The 20,415-nt window shown below is 41.2% G+C and overlaps 1 protein-coding gene across 3 annotated transcripts in view; it reads right to left on the bottom strand.

Moving 5' to 3' along the window:
- Window positions 1–20,415, bottom strand: part of KIF27 (kinesin family member 27) — a 29,827-nt gene that overhangs the window by 9,007 nt on the left and 405 nt on the right. For 2 of the 3 annotated variants that reach the window (XM_053408021.1, XM_053408023.1), the window contains exons 2-12: window positions 18,374–18,574; window positions 14,455–15,437; window positions 12,988–13,131; window positions 11,474–11,674; window positions 9,756–9,931; window positions 8,951–9,078; window positions 7,850–8,005; window positions 6,312–6,517; window positions 5,419–5,616; window positions 4,397–4,504; window positions 1,988–2,164 (exon numbers count right to left, since the gene is read on the bottom strand). In XM_053408021.1, the coding sequence (XP_053263996.1) occupies window positions 1,988–2,164; window positions 4,397–4,504; window positions 5,419–5,616; window positions 6,312–6,517; window positions 7,850–8,005; window positions 8,951–9,078; window positions 9,756–9,931; window positions 11,474–11,674; window positions 12,988–13,131; window positions 14,455–15,437; window positions 18,374–18,574 (2,678 nt within the window). The remainder of the gene's footprint in view (window positions 1–1,987; window positions 2,165–4,396; window positions 4,505–5,418; window positions 5,617–6,311; window positions 6,518–7,849; window positions 8,006–8,950; window positions 9,079–9,755; window positions 9,932–11,473; window positions 11,675–12,987; window positions 13,132–14,454; window positions 15,438–18,373; window positions 18,575–20,415) is intronic. The other variant, XM_053408022.1, reaches the window with a different exon arrangement.

Genomic DNA, 20,415 nt, shown 5'->3' with positions numbered 1-20,415 from the left:
TGTGCGGCTATAGGAGGAAGTCAGGACAGCGAGTGGGATAGATCCCGCTGGCTGTCTTGGCTTCTGCCATAGCCATGCGCTGCCTCTCCCAGCCGGAGAGGCTGCATGCAGCTAAAGAGGAAGTCAGGACAGCCAGTGGGATCCCGCTGGCTGTTCTAGCTTCTAGCTTAGTCACGCAAAGCCTCTGCAGGGGAGCGGAGAGCCCCGCTCCCCTGCGAAGGCTTCGTGCGGCTATCTCTGGCTTTTGTGGGAGGTGGGGGAAGGGACGAAGCACACGGCTCTGTCCCTTCTTTCCCCCACCTCCCAGAAAAGCCCCCAAGAGCTGCGCTCCCTTTACAGAGAGCACGGCTCTTGCGGGAGGAAAGCCAGTAGGCTTGCTTTCGCTGAAGCCAGGAGGGCAAGAGGGATCGGTGCGCACCGATCCCGCTTGCTCTCCTGGCTTCAGGGGTAGCCCCGCAAAGCTTCTTGAGCGAAGATGGAGGAGAGTTCCCTCTTAGCTCAGGATGCTTTGCGTTCCTTTCTTATTTCTTGTTTTTCTCCCCTCAAAACTAGGTGCGTCCAATCGCCCGGTGCATCTAATAGAGCAAAAAATACAGTAATTGAATGTAACAGGGCTGGATTCCCATGGCTTCTCAAGGTCAGGGGACTGTGCTGGATGGGGCTGAGGGAGCGATCCCAGCGAGCTGAGCTCCTGCTTGTGGAAGCTGCCTCTGCTCCATTTTCAGAGATCTTCCTTCCCTTCAACTTGTGTTGCAGCAACTCCCTAATCAGAAGGGTCTTGAGGCGGAGCATCTTTGCAGTACATCTTAGTTACATAAGGGTTTCTTAGAAAGCCATCACCTACTGAAAGGAGAGCACACCAGGGAAGAGAGGGGGGAAAGCAGGCAGGCAGACTTCCTCAGCTGCCTGTCCGGTGACAGATCCAGGGGGAAACTTCTGCAGGACTCTCTTTTCATTGCAAATAAAAAGAGGTGTCCACATAAAGAGAGAGATGTGTGTGCATTGGTAAAGAAATACCTGCACACTTGCCCAGTTTGGAAAAAAATGGTAATGGAGGGTGTGTATGTACTAAGCACATTCATCCCCATCAAAAAGTGCCCACTTGTGTGGTTTAGGAATTAGGCAGAAAATGTAAAATGTCCTTGCACCAATGCACACATTGAAAACCAGATCTGAGCTAGCCATAACGTGAGATCTCACCCTGTATGGGCGTAGCCCAAATTTACAAAAAAAGGGAAGGGGAGAGTTATGTATATTTTGCCTGAACCTCAACCTCTTGACCATAGCAGCAGAGTGCTAACCGCTTTCACTAACACCATGTAGGGCAGGCAACCCCAAACTCAGCCCTCCAGATGATTTGGTACTACAATTCCCATCAACCCTGAGCACCGGTCCTGTTAGCTAGGGATGATGGGAGTTGTAGTCCCAAAACATCTGGAGGGCCAAGGTTGGGGATGCCTGTAGGGGAATGGCAGGATGCTGCCGAGGGAAGAGGGGCTGGAGTCTGGGCCAGTGATCTGTGGGGAACTGTACCAGCCAGGAGGCAAGGGAAGCTTCAGAGCAGTAGGGTGGTGCACAGAATAGGTCAGAAGAAGAGGAGCCAAAGCCTGGCCAGGCAAGTGAAGTGGGTGCTTCACCATTGTCTCCTGCACTACTGTCTCCCAGAACCAGGAGATAATTGAAGTGGGAAGAGCAGAAGCAACTTCCACGCAGTCTTAGGCTGCATGCATGGCGCCTTTTGGGGAAAGATGCATAAATTGATGGAGGGGAAGTGGCCTCTTGTTGCTGCAACTGCTCCATAGAGTGCAGACCTGGGAATAGCTGCCTACACGCAAGACTGGTGTGCGTGAGCCATAGAAATGACTGTAAGTGGTCAGCTTTGGCAATAATGAGTTAGCTATCTGCCATGTGCATTTGTTTTGCTGGGCAGTGTCCATGACACCTCTTCAATTAGACAGCAGCAAGTATTATTACAAAAATAAGGCACCTGGCTGGATCTCAGTTTTTTAATTTCCAAATGGCTCTTCTCTTGTGTCAGCACTTCTTTCTTGGAAATGATAGCTTCTCTTCTCTTTAAATCTTCCTCCAAATTTTTTAACTCTTGCCGTTGATGCAAAACTTTCTCTAGCTCTTCATCCAGCCATTTCTTCTTCTCTTCTAATTTCTTTATCAAGGCAAGGAAGAAAACAGAGGAATCTTGTATATGTTCATAAATATATTCTCAGTTACATGGTCTTCAACAAAGTCACTTTCCCCACATTAAAAAAAAACCAGCACAATCTCAGATTTCTTGGACAAGAACTAATATTGACATGTCTAGAAGGGGTGGAACTAAGACCAGACAGTTGTTCGGTTTCAGTTGACTAAGTACTGAACTGCCATCTAGATATTTAATTTAATGAAATAAACGGATAATCAATCAACTCTACACATTAGAAAACCTCAGTAAAAGGACAGTTTCATATGAAACCTTTGTATTCAGACCAATTACAAAAAAAAATTTCAATTTTTGCACGATTTAGGCTAATGCAGTTTCTGCGTCCGTTTAGAAAAAGCCTCCTGTTTCACTTATTTTTCAACCAATTGGGCTTATTTTGGTATCAAAAAAATTCATTCAAAGTGATTTTTTTCATTTTATTCCTGGTAGGTTCAATAAGCCATAGTGCGCAAACCACAACTAACATGTGTATCATACTTTTGTTGTAGAGTGGGCTAACCGGTATATGTTATGTTTTAAAAATAAGGAGGGTTTTTTGTGGTTATAAAATAAATAGATTTTGAGGTAAATTTTTTACCAAAAAAAATTACTTTTTTTGACAGGTTTAAGGGCTCTTTGAACCTGAAATAACTCACCCATTCGTGAGAATAGTTAAAATTGTACCCTATTACCGTATTTTTCGCCCTATAGGACGCACTTTTCCCCCTCCAAAAAGGAAGGGGAAATGTGTGTGCGTCCTATGGGGCGAATGAACGCTTTCGCTGAAGTCTGGAGAGCGAGAGGGGTTGGTGCGCACCGACCCCTCTCCTTCTCCAGGCTTCAGGAAACTCTGTGCAAGCCGCGGGAGCCCTCCCCCGGCTTGCGCAGCGCTGCCCCTTATCCCAAAGTCCCGGCGCACTGGGCAGTCGCGCCGGGGCTTCGGGTAGCTCCGCGCAAGCCTTGGGAGCCCTCCCCTGGCTTGCGCAGAGCTGCCTCTTATCCCGAAGCCCCGGCGCACTGGGCAGTCGCGCCGGGGCTTCGGGTAGCTCCACGCAAGCCGCGGGAGGGCTCCCACGGCTTGCGCACAGCAGTCTGTTCTGGGGGCTGGGGTCGGGGGAAGCTCAGGCTTCCCCCACCCCAACCCCGTGCCTGGGGGGGAAATAAATTTTTTTTCTTTATTTCCCCCCCAAAACACTAGGTGCGCCTTATGGGCCGGTGCGTCCTATGGGGCGCAAAATATGGTATGTTACAATGTCATCTAAAGTTATTTTAAAAATTAAGTTTTATTGATTATTTAATAAAAACAAAGTACCTCTCAGAGCCCTTGTTCATTTTTTGTGTGTAAAACACTTCTGCAATGATATCGTCAAAGCTATTTTGTTTCCCATACATGTAATGTGGTCAGTGTTGCTGTTTTGACCACTCTATGCAATATGACCTTTCTGAATCAGCAAGAAAAAAATGGATTCATTTGTTTTTGTACTTTAAAAACATCTAACAAGTTTCTTGTGAATGAAACCAAAGGATTTAGGCAATGAGTGTCAGACTCGAGGCGTGGAATGACCCTAGAGCAGCAGGAGTGGCAACCGTAAAAGGCACCCTGTACTATATCCCCACCCTTTTCTGTTGAAAAGGTATATATGGATGACTCTGTGTTAACACACGAGGGGAGCAAAGAACACTGATGCAGATTACTTTGTCAACATGCCCACCTGTACATCCACACAGCACAAACGGCAACTTCTGTGTTAAGCAACAATATTGTCAGAAGAAATGCAAAGGAATGCACCTTTGCAAAGTGTTATATATAAAAGCGCTCTGCAAAAAAAGAACCCTGCGTATTTCAAGCCCTACATGTCAACATAGTCTCCATCTGTGTGGCTTGCAGGGTAGTGTACATGTTAAGAATTGCATCTCAAGCTTTTTAGTAATTGCTTAATCAACCAGAGGGTTTTTAATGGTACAGTTAAAAAATGGTTGATTAAGCACACCAAATAACGGAAGCACTGTAATATCTTCTTGTTGTTGTTGTTTTCAATTAGAGAAGCGTTTTTTCCTTGTGAATTTCTATTTTAAAAAATTAAGTTAACAAGTTGCAGCCCTTGAGCTTTACAGTAAATCCTAACAAAAGAAGATGCTTCTGCCACAAAAATCAGTCAGTAGCATTTCAACTTGCCAACTTTCCAAAATATTGCATACCTGCAGTTGCTGAGTAGTTTCAGATGAGTTTTTTCTCTTAAATGCAGCAATTTCTTCATCTTTTAGTTTTAGAATCTTTTCCTGCTGCTCTGTCTTTTGTTGGAGCTCCTGTAAGTAAAGGAAGAATCCTTTTTACACATTAGATCAGTTTTTGAAAGGAAAACTAAAGTTTAGTTGTTATTCCATATATAGTTATTAAATTTATATCCTGCTTTTCCTCTCAAAGGAGCCCAGGGCGGAAATCAGACAAGCAATAAAACAATTAAAATATACAAAAACAATTCCAGTACTGATGCAGCTTGGGAAATAAAAAGGCTGGTTTAAAGAGAAAGGTCTTTAGTGGGTGCTGAAAAGATAACAGAGATGGCACCTGTTTAATATTCAACAGAACACTAAAGGTCAAAATCCAATATTGTGTGGAACGGACCTCCTAATAAGATGGTATTTGCAGGAAACCGTCTCCTGCAGAGTGCAGTGGTTGACTGGGCATATAAAGGATGGAACTATTCTTTAGGTATCCTGGTCCCAAGCTGTACAGGACCTTCCACACCAGAACCAGCCCCTTGAACCTAGCCTGGTAGTTAATGTCTGTTATTTTAGTAACAGAAAGTAGTCGTGACAGCACTGGAAGTTCTAACATATGAGCCTTAAAACAAACTGATGGGTTACAAGTATTTTAAAATATAAATATCAAGAAAAGATGTGTATGTATCACTTCAGAATCTTCAGAGTTCTTTGGACGCAGTAATCTTTACAAAGAACTCTGTAAGGCAGGTTTTTATTACTTCATACCCAGGGCGGGTGGATGGTGATCCTGAGAGACAGCAATTTGCCTAGGTTACCTAGTGCATTCAGAGCCGTTGTGAAATTTGAACCAGGGATTACCTGGTTTACAAATGACACAAAAATCATCTTAGCACTGCATGATGTTCTACTGGAAAAGTGCCAAAGATACGTCTCACAGAAGACTATGAAACTGGTATTACAGTTTTATTAGGACATACAGAAATGAAATCTCTTGCCTTTATCTGCAGCTGGCCCCGCTGAATTTCTGCCTCCAAGCTTTTCTTTTTTTCACTCTCCTCTTGCAATCTTTTCTGAAGCTGGGCTTGCTGATTTTTCATGTGACTGACATTCTGCTCCAGTTCAGTTACACGTTTCTCATTCTGGGTGGACAGCGATGCCAGTTTCTTAGTGTCCTGCTGTTTTCTTTGCAAGTCCTAATGCAACATAGCCAACATTAGTCCATATTGCTATACTGTATTGTACTATTATTGTGTTGTTTATAATTGTAAAGTGGACCACTATAATATGTTTAACTATGTGACTTGCCTCCTTGCAGTTGTTGCTTTTTTAAGTAGAAAGGCAAGCTGTACAAAATATATTTTACTTTGAAGAAAAGCATGTAGGCGGAACATAAACCAAGTCTTGCATGGGGTGGGGAGCAATGGGTACTATGATGTATAAATATCATCAACCTCGGCCATGGCTATTTGCCTAGAAGCAGAATTTATTAACGCTGCATATTCACAAAAGCAATCCATTGCCTGGGAAATCACTTGTGAATAGTTAAATTTGCATTGCTGGTTTTATATGGCACATACACCTGGGCTATACAAGAAGAATTACCTGGCTAATAAAACAAAATGCACGATAGATGGGAATGTGCTGCAAGTCTGAAAGAGAATTGTGGGTAGTACCAATATAGGAAGTGGTATGCATAGATGCTACCTAGTAATTGCAGACCAATGACTTCCTGATCAATGGCTCTGTTTCTAAGCCACCATGCTCTACCAACCCTAAACTATTTATTTGAGAGAATGCTATCATAATGTTGATACAATGGAGTACATAAGATCCTACGTCAACTTGCCATGTAAGGAAATTGGGAAATTAGTTTCCCAACTACACATACCTGTACTTTTAGCTTTGCTGTATCCATCTTCTTTCTAAATTCTTTTTGTAGCCTGGCTTTTTCAGCAATGTCTCGTAATTCCTTGTTCTCTAGCTCCTGCAGTTGCTTTTGTGTTTCGGCTAAATCCATTTTGGCCTGCTCTGCTTCGTGCTCAAGTTGTGTTACTTTCAGTGAATACTGCTTACTTACAGATTGGGCATCATTACCTTAAACATCCACAAATTAAAAGCAAAGGCATCATTTGTAACTTTTGACAATGTAGCAGCTCACTGCTCAAAAGGAACTTCTTCCCTTTTTTAAAAAACCCCACAAACCTATTAATCTTTATCTCTCTCTCTCTGTATACACATACAGTGGTACCTCGCAAGACGAATGCCTCGCAAGACGGAAAACTCGCAAGAAGAAAGAGTTTTCCGTTTTTCAAGGTGCTTCGTCAGACGAATTTCCCTATGGGCTTGCTTCGCAAGAAGAAAGCCCATAGGGAAATCTCCGGGGACCTCTTTTAAAATGCTGACGGTCGGGAGCAAAGACTTTTGCCCACCGCCAGCCTTCAGAAGAGGTCCTGGACCTCTTCTGAAGGCCAGCGGGGGGCAAAAGTCTTTGCTCCCCCCCCGCCTGCCTTCCCGGGATAGCGGAGAAGCGCCAGCATTTTAAAATCGCCCCGGGACAGCGGAGGCTTCGCTGCCGCCCGCCAGCATTTTAAAATCGCCCCGGGACAGCGGAGAAGTCTCCGCTGTCCCGGGGGCTTTCAAAATGCTGGCGGTCGGCAGCAAAGCCCTCCTGTCCCCGGAGCTTGCGGGGCGGGAGGTGGGGAGAAGGGCTTTTCTTCCCACCGCCAGCCTTCAGAACAGCCTTCTAAAGGCTGGCGGTGGGAAGAAAAGCCCTTGTCCCCCCCCCCAGCCTTCAGAAGAGGTCGGGGGACAGACTGTCCCCGGACCTGGTCTGAAGGCGGTTTCCATAGGAACGCATTGATTGATTTTCAATGCATTCCTATGGGAAACCATGCTTCGCAAGACAAAAAACTCGCAAGAAGAAAAAACTCGCGGAACGAATTAATTTCGTCTTGCGAGGTACCACTGTATATATATTACCACCCTTTCCTCCAAGTTATGGTTGTGTCCTCCCCACCTGCCACTTTATTAGACTGAAATGGACTTACTAACCCACGGACATGGGGTGAGGAGAGGAAGTTCTGTTGTATAAGTGGAACTCCTTGTGCATATGGATGATTTCCTTGAATAGAGGGCCAAGTTATCAATTCTGTGTTTTGGGACGTTTTGGCTCCCAAATACCAAAAACTTGGAAGTGTTCTGGTTTTTGAACATTTTTTGGAAGCCAAACATTCAATGTGGCTTCTGTTTGAGTGCAAGAAGCTCCTGCAACCAATCAGAAGTCTTGGTTGTTGAACATTTCAAAAGCTGAACGGACTTCCGGAAAGGATTACATTCGACAACGGAGGTTTGACTGTAACAGTAATTAAGGTATCATTTTTGACATGTTTCCAGTTTTATAAAATTCAACTTGCAAAAGCCAGTTACCTGTTTTCACCAGCTCTTTAATAAGTTCTTCCTTCATTCTGATATTAAGGGCTAGTTCACTCATTTTTTGCTTAGCAGCAATAAGCTTTAGTTCTGAGTTCTTCAATTTCTGCCTATTCAGTATTTGACTTTTCTGAATACATTCAATATCAGCACCTCGGAAAGAAAGAATCATCTTTTAAAGAATGTACAGCTCATTTCAGACCTTAATGAGATTTTTAGCTATAATTCTGCTTTAGCACCCATGGAGCGAAAGTAGATTACACATACAGGAAGTAAAATTAATTCATATTTTTGAACAAGAGAGGACACTCAGACACCACCCACTTGTCAAAGTAGTCTACAGAGGGTGAACCAACTCAGAATCTAGTCCTCCAGCCACAGCCACTTCCCCACACCTGGTACAGACCTTGGTTAACAATTTGTGCCACACTGGTTAATATGTTTGTGGTAGTATGTTGTGCTAGAACATGGTCCAATGCCACTTGCATTTGAACATGAGCAATCAATGTTGTGAAGTAGATACTGCAATCCTTAAATGAAGGGTGGTATAGAAATTTACCCCTTCATGGATCACTGCCTTGTTGTGGCAAAGGGGCTTGAATAACTCAGAGAAGCTATGAGCTGTGCTGTGCAGGGCCACCCAAGATGGACAGGTCATAGCCAAGAGTTTAGACTAAATGTGATCCACCTGGAGAAGGAACTGGCAAACCACTTCAGTATTTTGCCAAGAAAACTCCATGGACATACGTAAAAAAGGAGCTTTGAGAAGAAAGTGAGAGTTTCCAAGGCATGCTCTGGTTCGTGGGCTCACAGAGAGTCAAACACGACTAAACAACAATAGAAATTTAATAAATAATAATATGATGGCAACTTCTATTCCTTTTTATGTATTTTTTGCTGAGTTTTGTAAAGATTACAATAGGTTAGCACCCCAGGGCAAATGTCACACTCCCAAATTAATCTTACAGATCCTGATCAATGTTTCCACGCTACAAGACCAATGCTACTCGTTGGACGCTAATGTCCCTAATAATTATTAGTAGAATGCATGATACATGAAAATGTTTTTGCATCGTAGCATCCATTTCCTTTCCTTACCTGTATCAGTTTCCATTTGTAAAATGTTTTCATTTTGTGAAATGGAATTATTGTGCTGCATCTCTTTTGGTTCATGTGTAGAGCTGGGAGGAGCTTGTTTTCGTGTCCATGTACGATTTAAGGAGCGTCTAGAGTAAAATTAAACCACGCATTTTAATTGATTAAACCCTACAAATACAGTTTTGAGACCACATGTATGAGGTGTTTTTCTCTGGCGATGCTTCACTTGATTGCCAAATCCTAAGCAGGGAACCAGGCAGAGGGCCTTCTCGGTAGTGGCGCCCACCTTGTAGAATGCCTTCCCATCAGATGTTAAGGAGATGAGTAATTATATAACATTTAGCAAATATCTAAAGGTAGCCCTTTATAGGAAGTGTTTTATATTTTAATGTTTTACTATATTTTTTATGTATGCTGGAAGCTGCCCAGAGTGGCTGGAGCAACCCAGTCAGAAGGGTGGGGTACTACTAAAAATAGTTACACTGAATGCTTTGATGTTCCTTTGTAGCCAAGTTGCCTTCTGGTTTGTTCTACCGGTGCAGAGCTAGAATTCCACTGTTCCTGCCTTACACCCACCTCAACTTAATGCCCTGTGCTAAAAGACACATATTTAAAAGGCCAGCCCTATTTATTCAAATACATCTCTGTTACAACCTGGAGCTACTCCAATGCTAATCACCTGTACATTCAACTTTGTATGAATGCCTAGCATAACACTGATATGCATTTACATTTTGACCCAGGTTTGTAGTAGGCCAGTATTTCCTCCTAAATACACAGACATAAAACAGAACAAAATATGTACCTAAATAGGGTTCTCTTTCTGTTCTTGGCATTTCTTTCATCTTCATCACTGTGATCAGAAAAGCAGCAATGAAGAACTTCATCTTGTTCTTCTACATGATCCAACACTATTTGGCTACGGGTTCGAAATCCAGCCATTACTCTGTTGAGCGAATATGTTGGCGGGCTTGTGTGTACCTTTAGAGACATTAAAAAATGGTTGCCAAAGAACTCAAAGTGGGGTATAGAATGAATGAATGAAACTTCATTCCTTCAGCCATTGGCCATAGCAACAAAAGAACATTGCGATATACACAGAACAAAATAAAAAGTGGGGTATAGCGTTCTCTTCACAGGCCCATCTTACTCTCAACAAACCTGTGAGATAGGTTTGCCCAAGTAGGTGTGACTGGTGCACGTACCCTGTTCATGGTTCATGGTTCATGGTTGAATGGGGATCTGAGCCTAGGTCTCCACAGTCCTAATCATACATACTAACCAGATATTGGCTTGGGCAGTGGTGGTGATGGTATTAGCAGAGCCTCCAGAGCAGTGCAGGATGGGGAAGTGGGGCGTCGTTCCATCTGGCAAGCTGTAATGCTTGCGCTGTCACTATGTTCACCATACGCAATACTGAATTCCACCCTGTATTTGTTTGTTACTCTTTATGAGCTGTCTTGGAGGCCTTTTTTGGCCAAAAGGCAGCCTATAAATAGCATAAAGGTAAAGGGACCCCTGACCATTAGGTCCAGTTGTGACCGACTGGGGTTGCGGTGCTCATCTCGCTTTATTGGCCAAGGGAGCCGGCTTCCGGGTCATGTGACCAGCATGACTAAGCCGCTTCTGGCGAACCAGAGCAGTGCACGGAAACGCCGTTTACCTTCCCACCAGAGCGGTATCTATTTATCTACTTGCACTGATGTGCTTTCGAACTGCTAGGTTGGCAGGAGCTGGGACCGAGCAACAGGAGCTCACCCCGTCACAGGGATTCAAACCGCCAACCTTCTGATCGGCAAGTCCTAGGCTCTGTGGTTTAACCAACAGCGCCACCCGCGTCCCTGTTACATAGTGTAACATAAAACATAACATAGTGATGGCACCAACTTCGATTGCTGTAAAAGAGGACTGGATATCCATGGAAAATAAGGCTATTGATAGCTTCTAGCCATGATGGCTTTGTTCAGCCTCTACTGTTGGAGGCTGTATGCCTCCGAATACCAGAATACTCTGAATTCTGTTGGGAATTGCAGGTGGGGAGAGCGGTATGGCACTCGGGTCCTGCTGGCTTCCTATAGGCATCTGGCTGGCTGCTGCAAGAACATTATTGCGGACTAGATGGGCTCTTCTTAAAAACCTTCCAGATGAATCAGGAGATCTTTGCCCTGCCTCTTGAATCCAATAGGAGGAATTCTGTTCTAAGGTGGTTTTCTTCAACTAAAGACGAAGCTGCAAACCTGCAAGCTACCAGAAACTTTCTCAATGTGGTTGGAGAAGTGGCATTCAAAAAGTCAGATAAACCATTTACTGTGGTGGAGAATGGTCACTTTTGTACCGTACTTATATATCAGAAAAAAGATGGTAATTTTCATACCTACATTTCAAATCAAATTTTGAATGTTTTTAATACCTGTTTTTAACTGTCTATTTGGCAGTTTAATGTTTTATTTTATATTTTTTCTAAACTGCTTAGAGGCTTTCTTACAATCAAGCACTATATAAAACTTGTTAAATAAAAAATACCTTTCGAGAATCCAGCCCCACGGTAGCATTAAAGGATTGCACCAAACGTTTAGTTAGAGGAACACTGTATGGTCTTTTTGAAGATATTACACCAGCTGGTCCATCTCCACAACCACCACTGGAGGCAGAGGCTTTTGTAATTTTCTCTAACTTGTCATTTAGCCGGTCAATTATAAGCTGCTGCTCCACCATTTTATCATTCTTAAAACAAAACAAAACATGTATTTATCAAACATCTGACAAAATTGCAAAACTAAGTAATTTCTGCCCTCACTGACCAATACATAAGCCTGAACAGTTCTTGCTACTGAATTTTTTCTTCCTTCCTTCCTTCCCTCCCACAACAACACTGTGAGGTAGATTAGGCTGAGATACTGAATTTCTCTTGTATTCCTTTCTAGTGAATCGATACATCTTGGGAGTTAGTATAACAAATAGAAGTTCTGATTGCTATAATTGGTAATTACCGTATTTTTCACTCTATAGGATGCACTTTTTCCCCTCCAAAAATTAAGGGGAAATGTGTGTGTGTCCTGTGGAGTGAATGCAGGCTCCTAGGCTTCAGCGATAGCAACGCGAAGCCTCCGAAGCTCAGAGGGAGTGCTCCCTCCACGCTCCAGAGGCTTCGCATTGCTTTCGCTGAAGCCTGGAGGGCAAGAGGGGTCGGTGCGCACCGACCCCTCTCGCTCTCCAGGCTTCAGGGATAGCCACCTGAAGCCTTCAGAGCGCAGCGCGAGTTCCCGCTGCGCTCCGGAGGCTTCGGGTTCCTTTTGCTGAAGCCGGGAGAACAAGACTCTCCTGGCTTCAGCAGAGAGGGAGAGCTGCGCAGCGCCCCTTCAGCCAAGCGGGAGGAGAAATGAAAGGGGCTCCATTTCTCCTGCCGCTTCGCTGAAGGGGCGCTGAGCAGAGAGGGGGAGTTGTTTTTTCTTGTTCTCCTCCTCTAAAACAAGGTGCGCCCTATGGTCGGGTGCGTCCTATAGAGCGAAAAATACAGTGAATGTTGTGAGGTGTGGTCAATTTAAGCACTAGAGTTGTTTGCCTGTAAGTAAACAGAACTCTGTGAGCTTAACAGCATTAAGAATTGCTATATAACTTAACAAAACTCAGGCTAAGAATTAAATAGTTGGGATACTGCAAGGCTGAGATTCATTCAAGTCAAGTCCACCAAAGCGTTAACAGTATGATGACTGGGAATGTAATATTTAAACTTTTATAATAAATGTAGTTCAAAAACCAAAATACATTATACACACACCCTTAAAAAAACCATCTAGAATGATACTGTGCAATTCTGACACAGCATAACTCAAACTTTGGTTGCAATCCTACACATACTTACATTTTAAAACGAACATGAATATCACTATTAAGACTTTCAGATAATGTCCGTTGCAGATTACTTCCCTTGGGTTAAGATTATTTCCACTATGTTGGTTTAATAATTTATATAAGATTGACAACTTTAATATTACTTCATACTGCCTTCACCGATAACCAGCACAACGGAAAGTTACCTGTAGCCTATTTGTCTCTTGGGCCTCCTTCAGCAATTCCATATATTCTTGATTCTCCTTTATCAGCTTCTGTATTCGATCTTGCAGTACTTTTATCTCAAGCTCTCTCTCACTAAACACTTCTGCATCAGTAGCAAGAGCCTGCTAGGTAATAAGGGGTTAAAAAGAATACCAAATATATGAAATGGAGGGTCTTGCACAAATTGCACATTGGAACTTGAATGTATTTACTCCTCCGTTAGTTAGATATGTTTTATTCTACCACCTGAACAAAAACTGTTAGAAAGCAAAGCTACTATATATATAATTTAAATACAGCCCTTAGTATTTGTTACAATCTAGGACAGCAGCAAGTTAAAAGAGGGATGTTATTGGTTATTAATGCTTTGCCTTTGATTACAGTATATGACTTTAAGTCACAGGAAGCAAAAACAAGGGTTTTTTTCTACAAAGTAATCAAAACTGGCTCAAACAACAACTATATATATATATATATATCTGTGTTTCATGTGGGATTTTTTTTGGCTGTAGGGACTAGAATGAGAACAGTAAACCTTGGCTGAAATGGGAAAATGAGTTTCTCTTTACAGGTTTTGTGTCTAGCACTATTATGAAGTGTAGACCAACGAGGTATGTGCGACCTAGCAGAAACAGCCGTTCAAAACTACCAGCATGGGAGTTGCACTTTCACCTTCCCTTGTATAACACCCCTGCTGAGAATTTTTAGTTTTTCACTCAGCGGCAGAATGCAGAGAGATATACAGTAGTCTGATTCCTTCTGTCACCACAATACATAACAAGGAATCATGTACTAGCCAAGCAGCGATAAGACTGTAAATATAAGGCAAATTGGCAACACACAAAGAAAGACGCCCCACAGAACTAAACAACTATTAATATTTCAGTTATTTTCAATGAGATTCTGCAATTTTGTCAATGAATTAGGAGCCAATTTGTTATTATTAATAAAAGTAGAAAATAAATGTAGCACATTGTGTTTTATCAGTGTTCTAAAGCAAATTCTGATTAAGGTAAAGGCAAATTTCCTCCCTTACAAACAGGTATAACACCACATCAATCCATATATAAGACATCATTTTGTATGAGATAATTATTTCACCCTTATGTCAGACTCTCCCAATACTTCAATTTTGCTGTGGTATAGTATTGTCTGTATTCAAGCTGCAGAAGAATATAAAAAATAAGGAACTAATATGTGATTCAGCCATGTAAAGCTGATGCAGATTTTTATTCCTCCAAACCTTACAATTCTGCTTAAAGTATTATCCCAATGAATAAAATCTATTTTTTGGACATCTAGCAAATTTGATTTGCCCTCCAGATGAGCAAACAATGTATGTGCAATTTACAAAGAACATTGATTAATAATGGATAAACTTTCCAGTTACAGCGTAGATTTCCTTTTTATGTACTCTCACCACTTGCATTAAATTTACAGTAAAATACCTGATACTTCTTCAGCTCTCTCTTCAGCTGAAGAATTGTGATGTGATGTGGTCCTTCTTGGTGACCTCCACTTCCACAGTTTACCTGGGGAATGACTGAAGAAGCCTCTCTCCTGAGTTCCTGAGCCACACATATCCAATCTTGCAATCTTTCCTGTTGACTTTTTGACAGGCTGGCAAGATTTTTTAATTCGGCAAGGAACACATAGGCTTCTTCCATGCAATTTCGGTAGTTAAAACTTTCCACCTGAAGCTGGGCAAGCTGCTCTTCAAGAGAGCGGATTTTGTTTCTGTCCCGAAATGAATCCTGTGACCCTTGACTGCCAGGGACCTGTCCACTAATCTGCTGGTTTTGCACAGTTTCACGGAGTATCTTGATGGCAAACTCCATTTCGTCAATAAGGTCCCAGTCTGGGTTGTAGTTGACAATAGGTTTGTTTCTAATATTTTTGGCTCTGTTGGCATATTTGATGGAATTTAGTGATTCATCAAAATCCGAAGATGATGGGCTAATACAAGTTATCATGACAGTCTTGGCATTGCCTCCTAAGGAGTCCTTAAGAATACGTGTAATTTTTGCATCCCTGTATGGAATATGTGCACTTTTTCTCTTTGGGTCCCCAAGCGCACTTATCACATTTCCCAGAGCCAATAAGCCACTGTTGATCTGAATTGATTCTTTGAACCTTTCACCAGTGTTCCCAGTTTTTGTTACTCTTTCAGAGCCGGCAAGATCAACAAAGTGGAACTTGGAAGCAATCAGCTGGCTTGAACTTTGAGGTGACTCTTGCGCAGAATCTGTGTCCTTCTGAGTCTGACCCGGTTGTTGTTGTTGACAAATACTGATTGTAAAAACCGCATGAGATCGGCTAGAATGCTCATTCATTTGGGTTGTGCCTGTATGTCGAGCGGCATTTCCGGTTTCTAACAAGCTCATTACTTCATCCACGTTTTCAACCTGACAGTCTTTGGCACCAACAATTACTTTAAAAATAAATTTAAAAACACATTTTTAAAGAGCAAACCATAAAGAATAGTAAACAAAGCTAACCGCAAAATATAGACTATTAAAACTCATATGCCTCATTCAAGAAGACATTTGACAAATTATGGCATTGGGAAGTATGCAGCTGTTAATTATAAACAACTGCAAGCGTTTGAAGAGGTGATATTTGAATGGGGTGTGTTCTATGTGTGTTTCCACATTAGGTATTTAGGGTGAATTGCCCCACTTTGTTCATTTACCTTTTATGGGGCCCTCACACAACACCATCATCCAGTCACTGTCATACTGTATTTTCTCTATAATCTAACCTCAGAAAGTCCACCTCTTTTCAGAAGCACAATCTCCACATTCAGTCACTTTTTATACTACTCTTTCAGGTTTTTAAAAAGGACAAAGTTTTGACAGCGGCAGTGATGTATTGGGAAAGTGAACCTATCACCACACAACACACATTGCAACATTTGTTGTGTGCAGCATTTTATGACCCTGATTTGTTTGTTTAATCTACTTATTGCCAATGCTTCTCTGCCTACATTTTAAAATGTAGTACAGTGTTACAGCACTACAACAGTATTCTTATAGCACTATACCTCTTTAATTTTAAAAAATAACAGTGTGGTTATTAAATGACACTCTTCACAAGGGAATGTGTGCTGAGCTGCAATTGATCCTATCTACAGCAACTCTGTCACACTCACTGGTGTAGACAGAAAGCACAATGCTCTCAACAGCAGGGAAAATCAATTGCAATTCCACTTGTAGCTTACAATGGAAAAGCAATAATTCGGAATCACTAGGAGCATCTGGAAGAGTGTTGTGAGTGTTATCTACTGAAGTTCTCACCCTGGGCCAGCAGGGGGATACTGTAGATAGTTCAGGTCCACATATGCAAATAAGGGATCGAAAGTGATGTTCAGTGATTGGATAGTTACAGAAAGTTGTTACAGTTACTTTCTAGTGGAGCTCTATATAAGCAGGCTGGCTGAACCCTTCAGTTCAGTTCTGTTCTGGCCTCTGAATAAACAATAGCTGTTTGAAGAATCGCTGTGTCGTCTGATATGTTCACCCACAACTTAACAGTGTGTGCGTGCGTGCGTGCGTGCGCACACACACACACACACACACCATAGCTGATCACACAAAGTGTATTTAATCTCAGGCATCTCAGGGACAGCTGGGAACAAATCCTGTCTTAAACTGGTGAGCTGCTGACAGTGAGTGTTGACAATACTGAGAAAGATGGAGCAAGAGTCAGACTTAGTAAAAACACACTAAATTTCATACTATATCTTTTTTCTTCTGTATATAGTGACTGATCAATGTAATAAAATAATATTAAAAAATAAAATGGCATAAAAAATGGGATTGGAATTAATGGGAGACAAAAGGCTGACAATGCTGCTCTATAGTTATATTTTATTTATTTATTTACAGCATTTATACCCTGTCCTTTAGCCAATAAAAAGGGCTCTCAGAGCAGCTCACAAAAATCAGTACCAAGACTGGCCTTGCACTCAGGCTCACAGTCTAAAGAGACACAACGCACAAGAAAAAAAGAATAGGAGGGAGAAAGGAAAAGCAAGATCAAAGCACAGGTAATTTGCTTCCCAAGTTCATAGCTGTATGTTCTGGTGACCTTTAAAAAACTCTGTGTCACTCTCTCATCCCTGTTCATTTCGGAACAAGCATCGGCATCTGTAAAACCAGTACACCAGGGGTGTGGGGATAGAGGGGCCTGGAGGGCCAAATGTGTTCTATGAAAATGTCGTGAAATATTACAAGTGGAAGACAGTTTAGGTGGAGAAAAATTACTCTTATTAAAAAATATAGGGCAACAGTGGAGATGTTTAAGCTATAAACAGAATGTTATTAGGTATTAAACAGCAAGTTATCACATCCGTTTTAAAGACTTGCCTAATTTCAAGCATCTACAGTGGTACCTCGGGTTACATACGCTTCAGGTTACATACGCTTCAGGTTACAGACTCCGCTAACCCAGAAATAGTACCTCGGGTTAAGAACTTTGCTTCAGGATGAGAACAGAAATTGCGTCGCGGTGGCGCGGCAGCAGCAAGAGGCCCCATTAGCTAAAGTGGTGCTTCAGGGTAAAAACAGTTTAATGTTAAGAACGGACCTCCGGAACGAATTAAGTAGGTAACCAGAGATACCACTGTACTTAAACCACAAGTGACATTATCATCAACAATGATGCACAGCATAAAGAAGTTGCTTCTGGGGACCAGCTTTACAGACGACACATTGGGTTGCAGGAGAAAAGGGAAATCAGAGTATATTGCCTTCCTCACTTCCTCCTGCAGGAGAATTCTCATAGCAAGAGTTCTACCCATGCGCAATCTTGCTCCAAGCCAATATATATTTTCATCTCTGTAAAGACTTGAAGTTACATTCATACCACAGCAGAGGCAACTGTTTTCATGTAATATTTTGGATGTAATGATATGCTATTAGAATTGTCTTATTAGCAGTAGACTTTTGACATCAATACTTGTATGTTTTAAAAATTCAATTTTTTTATTTTTGAGCACATGGATTGATAATATGGACAGATTAGCTACATATGAACGAATTGCATGTCGACACAAAATAAGAATGGATAAATATGAAGAAATCTGGAAAGAATATTTAAGCGATAAGGCGGATAGTGGTGGGAAGTAGGTGGATGAGATGTGGGAAAATATTGTTTAAAAAGGTATAGTCGTAGGTATATCAGTGTATTCAAATCTGAATTGTCAAATTGTGTTATTATTGTTATTATGGTTTTCGTTGTATGTGTCTTTTGCAGTTGATGTTTGTATCGAAAAAATGATTAAACAAATTTTTAAAAAATCATTTAGAATATTACTTACTGCCAAGCAAGCAAGAGCAAACAGACAAATTAAGTTTAAATAATTACCTGTATTGCCCTTTTCGTCTTCTCTAATTTGTAGATATTTCATAGAGGTTTCTAGTTCCAAAAGATCTCTGAGTTCCTCTTTGTAGACCTCGATGTAAGAAACTTTCACAGTGAAATCAATATTATGGTTTTCTGAAATAATCTGAAATATTTCCTCAATTGCACGTGGAATGATACCTCTCTCTTCTTCTGCAACTGATGCTAAAATGAAACAAGAAAACAGCCTAAGCACCCAGCTAAAATTTGTACATTCAAATGCTAAAGATGTACACATGGAAATTCCACAAAGGTTCTGAAGGCTTCTTAGCTTTATGAATATGAGTCATTTAATCCTGTCAAGGTCACACAAATAATTCTTTTCTCTCAGAGATAACAAATAGTTGGTTACAAATTGAAAAAAGTATTTGCCAAATATACTCATCCAAGAGGGGAAAGAATTGGTCAAAGCCTACATTATGCACATCCTTATGCCCCCCACAAACTGAAAATATCCAACAATGTATAAGGCCAAAAAGAGCCCTCAACACCCTCAGAGAATGGCCTGAACCAAATATGAAGTCCAGTACTGATGGCTACGTACAGCCAGTAAACATGATTCAAGAGAGTAAATGCTGTCTTCAATTATTTCATTATAATACTTAGTTTTGATATTATAATCAACCTAAGCCCAGGTCACTGGAAACATAAAATTGCTCCTTTCCTATACAATGGAACAGCCTATCTATTGACATCATCAATATTTGAACAGCAGGAGTCTGATTTCAGAATTCTGCAAACATATTGGAAGCGATACAGTCTCCTGCTATTAGAATTGTGGAGTCAAGCCACGCTCTGAACTTTAGCAGGAAGTAAAAAAGAAAGAAGAGAAAAAACACAATGTTTTGTTTTTTAAAAGGCCAGCATTTCTGACTTTGAGTCATGATACAAAAACAACCAAGACCCTTAGCTTAGAGCAATGGTAGAACACGTGTTTTGCATGCAGACAGCTCAATCCTTGGCATCTCCAGACAGGGCTGGTAAAGAATCCTGTCTGAAACCCAGGAGAGTTGCTACCAGTCAGCATAGACAATACTGAACAAGATAAACCAATTGTCTCACTCTGTATAAGGCAGCTTTCTATATTCCTAAGTCTGCATTCAAGATCAAATTGGTACTATCCAAATCGCCTGCAGATGTGTAGTTAAAAAGTGAGTGCAAAATTTATGGCTTAGTTTAACAGAATTCAATATGACACAATATGATTTTTCCCAATTTCTTCAGCAAATGAATAAATTGCTGAAATGTACAAAGTGGGTAGTGCTCATTGTTATATCCTCTGGGAGGAAGGGAGATATATAAATTTAATAGATAAATAAATTGTGGTACTGCCAACGCATTTTTTAAAATGTCACATGACACCATAGCACAGAATGACCTGACAATGATACTTCCTTCTGCATCCTTATGGACAATGACTGGCACAAACACCATATTACTTTGTGGTCGTTACCTATGGCACAGCTTCACATCAGTACAACTTGAAATCTTACTATGGAAAGCCAGGAGATAGACCACCTATCACAAACACATTATGTTCTCTAAAATCTAACTGATAATGAGTGGCTAATAGATTTTTTTTATTTTATTGGGAAGTACTGTACCAAAGTGAATCCCTTACTAAGAAAGTGGTGTTTCATAAATTCTATTTTTAACTACTATGAGAGTAATCTAGATTAACTCTCTGTTCTGGATAGCTTCTGTATTCCATGTTTCAGCAGAAAACTAAGAATACTTCAATATGGCAGCAATTAACATAAAAATGCTGTTAGGCAGACTGCTGTACTCTCTGCACTGCATAACAGAAAAAGCACAGTTTAGTGAAGAGTTTTGGCTACATCTTTTTTTTCAAGAGGAAGAGAAGTAAAACAAAAACAAAAACACAACAGATATCAACAGATTATGCAGTTTATGCAGAAGTTTCCTTATTGTCTCTTTACCAATGGTGAGACATAAAATAACATTGCAAGAAAACTATAATTAAATCATAAAATATAAGGTTTCAA

Source organism: Podarcis raffonei, chromosome 11 (genome assembly GCF_027172205.1).
Source record: "Podarcis raffonei isolate rPodRaf1 chromosome 11, rPodRaf1.pri, whole genome shotgun sequence".
Taxonomy (NCBI): domain Eukaryota; kingdom Metazoa; phylum Chordata; class Lepidosauria; order Squamata; family Lacertidae; genus Podarcis; species Podarcis raffonei.
Note: the sequence above shows the minus strand (reverse complement) of the source record. Positions and strands in the feature narration are given on the sequence as shown.